Source organism: Orbicella faveolata, unplaced genomic scaffold (assembly GCF_042242905.1).
Source record: "Orbicella faveolata isolate gen_17 unplaced genomic scaffold, um_ofav_v1 contig_24, whole genome shotgun sequence".
NCBI lineage: Eukaryota > Metazoa > Cnidaria > Anthozoa > Scleractinia > Merulinidae > Orbicella > Orbicella faveolata.
This window is the reverse complement of record NW_028301552.1, coordinates 5617501-5624980: the sequence shown is the minus strand read 5'-3', so window position 1 is coordinate 5624980 and position 7480 is coordinate 5617501. Positions and strand designations below refer to the sequence as shown.

Genomic DNA, 7480 nt, shown 5'->3' with positions numbered 1-7480 from the left:
ACCTGATTGTTCCATTTGTGGAACTTAGTGTACAAGTATAATTCTACTAAAACTCGATAAAACATGGAAAATGTTTCCTATTTCGTTAATGTCAATCAAATGCTCTTCGCACTGCTTTTAATTATACGTTGCAGTTGAATACCTATTAGAAAGCACAAACAGTTTTCATCGGACATCAAGCTTGTGATCCCGATCTTTCTTAGTCGTATGGTAACACATATTCCGCTAAATATGCTGCTATGAATTACAAATAACTGAAGGTATCTATAGAGGTATTTCTCTCACTTACAATGACTATTTAGGAATATTATTTTTTTTCCTAGTCTTTGTCCACATGTGGACATCATGCCTGTTTTTCAAGTAGCTGTTGGAATGGAAACTATGGCAAATACTATGACAGAAATGTCAAATGCACAAGGTACTCATCTTGTGTTTTAGTAAGTCAAAGAAACCAACAACTGAATAGCTAATGTAGAAAGTGAAAAACTCCTTACTTCGACTGCGGTTTATGTCTTAAAACGGACAATAATAAGGTTATTTTCTTTAATAAAAATGGCGAACGTTTCATACGTCACCCAATAAACTGTTCAGTCTTCTTAGCTTATATACAGTATTTAAGGTTGCTGGCAACAGTTTCCAGCATTTTCAGCACTTCTACCTTATTCCAAATGGCCGCCATTTTAGTGTTCTTTCGTTTGCTTCCAAATTAACCCTTGCTGCCTCGTTCAAGGGATAAAATTCTTTTGGATTTCCAGTTTAAGAACGAGGCAACAAGGGGTAATTTGAAGGTAAACAAAAGAACACTAAAATTGCAGCCATTTTGGAATAAGGTATATACTACAATTATTTTTCAACAATTAAGGTAGGTAGGTAGGTAGGTAGGTAAAGCCACGTGACTCATCAGGCCGGAGCTTATCTCCTGTTTCAGTAGCCTGAAGTGATTAGGAGTATTTCTACTCCCCCCTGGATGAGATGCTAGTCCATTGCAGGGTTACCCCCGGCAATAAAATTCGCTGGTACCCATTTATACACCTGGGTGGAGGGTGGCATTGTAAGAGTAGTGTTTTCATCAAGAACACAACGCAATGCCCCCGGCCAGGGCTCGAACCCGGACTGCTCGATCCGGAGACAAGTGCTCTAGCCATGAGGCCACCACGACTCCCACAACAACAGTGGCATCAAGTAATGCCCAAAAATGTGTTTTTAAACTATTTCGCTAATCCCCATGTAACCTCACGTGTCCATGGTAAGCAGTGTTATATCCAAGTTTGGGGTTTCAAAAGTTTAAAGTTATGTTCTGGAGAGACTTTAGATTTTGTAGCGATTTTAATGATCAAATCTTTCCAATTTGTTGAATCTACATATGCTTTTTGGATTTGTCTATATCAGTTTTTCAGTTGCTCTTGCATTTCTGCAAAAATTATTGAAACTAAAAATTTTTTTTTTAAATTGAACAATTTATTCTTTTCTTTAATGTGGAAATAAAGAAGTCAAAAATCTAATCTAAATCTAACATGGCGGATATTTTTAAACATGACGTCACTAAGATGCCTTACAAGCCTATTGAGTGCACTCTTTTGGAAATACATATGGTCGGCTAAAAGAGCCTCACCCCTTCAGGCTTACAGACGAAACTAAAGTCCATGTTAAATAGGGTTAAAAATGTGAACCTGACGTGACTTTAATGCGTTTCGAGTATATTGATTTAGGTAATGGATATTGACTTCATTTCATCAGTTCCTTCTTACTGCACTAATATGTAACCAATAGCTTTGATGTGTTTGTCGCCATTATCTGGTGACTTCGCTGCCTCGTTTCCACAGGTGTTGGATTCATCAGGAAACCCTCTTGTACCAAACCCGATTCTGGAAGCACAATACCGGCAGCTAGCGCTGTCGTCACTAATGATACCTATTCTTGCTTTGGAAGCGCCGTAATATGTATCACCCTTAACATTGAACCCCTCCCTGTTACAGTTAAGTTGCAATGAGGCCTGAGAACCAATCAGCTTCTTCCACGTGTTACGACCCAGTGAGGTGGCGCGGTATTGCCCGTCAGCGATCAGTGAGTACAGAGATTTGGCTTTCTTGTTGATGGCAATGAAGTTGATCTGTTGGCCGATCTTCATACCAAGACAGATCTTGGAGAAAGATGTATTCCAGTAGGTCGGTAACTTGGTCTCTTGTGAGTCAAACCCAGTCTCCCCTCCAGGAAGGTTGTATTCAGTTTTATTTCTCCAGTGCCCTGAGTTATAATGAAAGGTACTCTGAGGAGAAAAAGTAAAAACGTTCTGTTCATTTTAAAATATGAATTGCCTCTCGTATATAAAGAATGATGCTCATTTAATCATCTAACTTTGGAATTCTTACAAAGTACTGTTTTGGTGACTTCGTAAACATAACATTATGATGTAAACAATTTTCTGATCCAAACGAATCCGCAAAACCAAAGGATTGCGTGAAACATCAGACATTATGTTGAGAATCTCGACTAACTGAGCTGAGTTACTCCTGCTAAATCCCATCAAGAATAGCGAGTTCATTTCATTTCACTTAAAAGTAGCCATTTAAGTTTTACAGATAATGTTTCTTGGCGTGTACGAGTAGAGAGTTGATTTAATGTGATACCTTTTTGCCGTCAATCTTCATGACCGGTGTCCATCCTCCATCTCCACATCCAAAATCTCCCATGTGACAGAGAACAGGAATTGGTTTTGAGTCAATGTGGAGCGTAACCAGCTGACTGACGCTGGACCTGTTGGATGTGAATAATAACAAAAGCTATTGAATTAAAGAAACTTGAGATTGAGTTGAAATAAATGTTCACTGGTTTCAACACTTTTTACTTGTTAATATAATATTTAGAGCTTAAATAGATAGTTTGCTTGTTTTGTCTGAGAACTCGTGTAAATGTGACGGCGGCAATACAAATTTAATTTAAAACTCTCCTGTATGGTTCAGAATGTTGGCGCTTAACGGAGAAGGATTTATCAAAACTCTCTACATTTCACACCAAGAGCCTTCGGCGTATCCTACGCATCTTTTGGCCTAATGTCATCTCAAATAGTGATCTCTTTGAACGGTGTGGATCTGAACCAATGGCTACCATCCTGAAGAGGAGACGTTGGAGGTGGATTGGCCACGTCGCTCGCCAAGAAGCCTCAATTGCGAAAACTGCTTTGCATTGGACGCCAGAAGGAAAACGCAAGAGGAGCCGCCCTAAGATCACATGGCGGCAGACGGTGGAGAAGGAAATCAAGGAGATGTGGAAGACCACGGAAGGCATCAAGTTTATGGCAAGGGACCGACAGATGTGGAGGGAACATATTGCTGCCCTACATGCCACTTAGTGTAAAGGGCGTGAGTGAGTGAGTGAGTAACACAAATTTAAAGTTCATTTATCTGAATTTGAAGTTGATAAAGGGAGCGAGTTAAAATCGTTAGTCCTTCCATAGTTAATAGAAGGGAATGGTTATGAAAAACTACAAAGTTCTTTGTTGTATGTTTTTGTTCACTTTTTTGGCCTTGACCGTGCAAAAAACACAATAGTTGTTTATTCCGCACTGAGGAACTAACCAATAGAAACGTGTTGGTTACGTAATTCATTCATAGTGTATAAGCGCAAAACAAAAGATTATGTACGATCGTGGACTTTCCAACATAAATCTTGGCATCTCTGTTTGCTCTTTTGATGTTTGCTGGGCTTCATAACCAGTCCCCTCTATTAACTATGGTCCTTCGTCTAAAAAACGTATTATTATCATATAGCCGTGTCTCGCAAGGACTGGAAACTATCAAATTCACGGGGTGCGAATATGATTGGCTTAAATCGATAGTGACCGCAGTCTAGATTTTCCCTTCTAGTCCGGTATCTAGATCATTCTACCTTTTGCTTTCGTCCTGAAAAAGTTGCAAACAATAAATACAAAATCAATTGGTTTATAGGTGGCCACATTTTGTGAAAGCTGGTTTGTTTTTAGGGCTGTTTTCAAAGTTTACCTCAACGCTCTAATTAGGAACAATTAACAGTTAAGTTTAAAACGTAGTGTTTCACAAACGCTTTCAATTTCCATCGTTATTACTTAAATAGGAAATTACTTAATCGTAATTGGCTGAGAGCGGGCCAATCTATCGAAAACTTTTAATTTGCCCCCAGTGCAAATAAACGCGCGCGAGTTCGAACTTTTCTTAGTCAGATATTAAATAAGTAATCGTATGATTCACTCTAGCTACTCGTGATATATTTTAAAATTCTTAAAAATTGCATTCGCCTAAAGGCTCGCACAATCTTGAGAGAATTTTCGAATATCACGCGTAGTGTAACTGCTTAACTGAACACGCATTCATACGATTACCTAGAATGGAAATAAGAAAAATAAGAACTAAAATAAGGACTCTTGACCAATGGTAATCATGAGAACATCTTTAAAATGTCTAACATTTAAAATTATTGACATACTTGTATACTTCGTACAGTTCTTTGCATGACGTCACAGCTGCAAACAGAAAAAAATATGATATTTGATTATTAGAACAACTGATGCTTAATAGTTGGTTTTCATATCAGGCAAATGATTGCTACGATCACTGAAACAAGTTAAGCTGATCATTGCGCAGACCATATGGAAACAACTCTCCAGCAAACGTAACGATCGTTGGTTGATCCAGGTTCTCTCTTAGACAGCATTTTTATTCTGCAGCGATTGAAGCGATGATATGCACACTGGTAGTCGGATGTAGTCGTTCAACCAATTCTGGAGCAATGTCAACGTTCGTAGCTATCGTATGGAGGTGACCACCTTAAAACAGTTCAAATGAAACAAATCTAATTGAATAAAGTTGGCAGTCTACCTTTTTCACAATGTTCACCAGTGAATCCTTTGTCACAATGGCATTCAAAGGTTTCATACTTGTAATTCGTCACACAGGTACCTCCGTTTTGACACGGCATGGAAGAACAGGGTGACTGAAATAAGAAGAAATAATTCGTGGTTATATATAAAAGGAACTTGGTTTGATGATTTGGAGGAAAGTAGCAATATCAGTGTGGTAAAGAAACGTATGTATCAGAAACCAGGCCCTACCATAGTGAAAAAGTGATGCGAAGTCATGTTTTCATTGTACTCTCTGAAGTTTCTGTACCTATCAGAAGACAGCAGATCGCACCAAAGTTTTCCATCTTCTCCTTTGGAGGCGGCCAAGTTAAAAGAAAGGCAGGAAGAACTGCTAAGACATTCAAAGATGCAATCAAAGATGTCGTACACGGTAAATGTTCCAACTCGAGTCACATTCAGATAATGGAACTCGTCCTTTGAGAACTGACGCTGTTTAAATGTCCGACTGATAGAAGTGCCATCTGGTTGAAAAGCATTTGTTCCTGGGGAAAGAACAATAATATATGTGCATTATAACGAGCAAACAAGTGAATATAGCTCACATCATGTTGGTTGTTTTACCCGGCCCTAAAAGCGCGCCATTAGAAAACTGTCATAACTGCAGATTACCTGACTAATTAGTCTACAAATCATTAACATTTAGGATGATTCAAAAGCTTTGTTTCCAGTTTGAGTCTAGTAAAGCTTTCAGGTATATAAAAAAAGCATCTTGCTGTTGAATTTGAAAACATACACGACAGTGGTAAAATAGCAATCATTTAGGTTTTAACTACAAATTAAGGAGCTTAATTATTTTAATGGCAGGTAACTGGCTGAAGAAAAGTCGACTCTTGTGACAAATGTTAACTGCTATGGAATGCTCTGGTCAACATGTATTTATCTTGGGAAGCAATATTTTAGTCGCTTGTGGGGTTTTTTCCCAATTTTTTAAAAGAATACGTTTCCTACAGTGTACTTAAGATTTGGCTATTATCAGGATTCATCCATGGTTCAGAGTTTTCAGGTTACAATTTTACACTGAACCTTCTCTTGTTTTGCGGTTGGCAAGTAAAAATGTAACAATGAAATGTTGTTGTAATTTGTGTTCTTTCTCAACTTGGCCGTATTAAGGTGGCTGAACACAGTTTTTGATACCTGTGTTTCATTCACCTTTTTCTCTAAAACCCTTTATCCCTCGGTCGCAAAAAATGGCAGCAAGCAAGTTAACGACACAAACGTTGGTTTTTTTTTTGTTGGTTAAGCTGACGTATGTGTTGTTGCCATGGCAACATGAAAAAATATAAACAGGCCTTTAAAATCGGTTTTGTTTATTTGTAGAAAATCTAGTCATTAGATTTTCTTTACAATTTACATGCAACAAGTTTTTAACGATTCTCACAAGTTAACACCATTTTGCTAATAATTTAACTGAGAGGTCTTTAATTATCCCTTGTTGAAGGTTCACTGGAATATCTAGAATTTCCTTTGTTAAAGTTTAATTATTTTCAATACTCCAGTTACTTATTTCCTAAAGTATTTTCGTGCCAAATTTCGTGAAATTTTAATGAGTGGTTCTCGAGAAATAGGCGCATTTCCGAGAGTGCTATTTTTCATTCAATCGCAATTTTTTGACTTACTACGCATGCGTTGCATTTGACTGGGTTCTTCCGGTAACAAAGAAAAAGCTGAGAATTGTTGGGTTCTTTGCGTCGTTACCTTTTCTAACATATCCTTGTAATAAAGGACTAAAGCCATCAATACACTGCGTTCAATTATAGAGAAAAATGGCGAAGATAGTGCGGGTGTTGAGTAAATAAAATGATCACTCTGTTGACGGCATGTTTGTTTTTTGCAATCCTTAGCGCGTGCTGAATTGCATCAGCAAAAGCGCGCGCGAAAACTGTGTTCGGCCATCTTAAACCTGATGCGAGCTTTGCTTTCAAGTGCTGCCTGGCTACGTGCCTGCCTGTCGTAGCGCAGTTTCAAAAGCCGAAGTGCTAGCTGTTTGAAGATTCTTCCTATCGCGCGCTTCGAACAGAGCTTTCTGGCATGCGAGTCACCTTACCTCCAAGCATGTATGGTATGGCTCTGCCAAACGTAAATACCAAATGTTTCGACGCGCCATGGCCTGTATTTAATGGTTTGCACTTTGCATTGATCCTAAACGAAATTAGAACGTTTGAAGCAGAGAGTGGCCTCGTTGTTGTTTAGTTTTAGGCTGAGCCGTTTAATCTACATCGGAAATCGTAATCAAGCGTGACCATATTGCGGGCTCAAGTTTACTGCTCATCGACGTCACGTGTTTTTTGAAGTTGACCGCTGGCCAAGTGCTGGTTTTCGATTGGATCGCGGACTCATGTCAGGTTACTTTGTTGAAAACGTACAGAGCAGGATTGTTCGGAAGGTGGTTAACGCTAACCCAGGATTAAAAGTTAACCGAATTATAACTTTTTCTTCTACAGAAATGTTTTTGGCTGCTTTGTTTTGTGCATAGTGATTATTAAAATTCAAAACAGAAGGCCAAACAATATACAGAAAACCTCACCGCAAAGTTACAAAACTCAAATCAAAATTCTACCTTTTCCTGGGTTAGCTTAATCGGGCTCT

The 7480-nt window shown here is 38.5% G+C and overlaps 1 protein-coding gene across 2 annotated transcripts in view; it reads right to left on the bottom strand.

Moving 5' to 3' along the window:
* Nucleotides 1-1561: 1561 nt before the first annotated feature.
* LOC149110081 (putative skeletal organic matrix protein 5) overlaps nt 1562-7480 on the bottom strand; it is a 12835-nt gene continuing 6916 nt past the window's right edge. Inside the window, exons 2-6 of one of the 2 annotated variants that reach the window (XM_089292502.1) lie at nt 5084-5376; nt 4851-4965; nt 3751-3790; nt 2628-2754; nt 1562-2266 (exon numbers count right to left, since the gene is read on the bottom strand). In XM_089292502.1, the coding sequence (XP_089148628.1) occupies nt 1745-2266; nt 2628-2754; nt 3751-3790; nt 4851-4965; nt 5084-5376 (1097 nt within the window). In that variant the 3' untranslated portion in view covers nt 1562-1744. Of the gene's footprint in view, nt 2267-2627; nt 2755-3750; nt 3791-4458; nt 4496-4850; nt 4966-5083; nt 5377-7480 lie in introns of those variants that run through there. The other variant, XM_089292501.1, reaches the window with a different exon arrangement.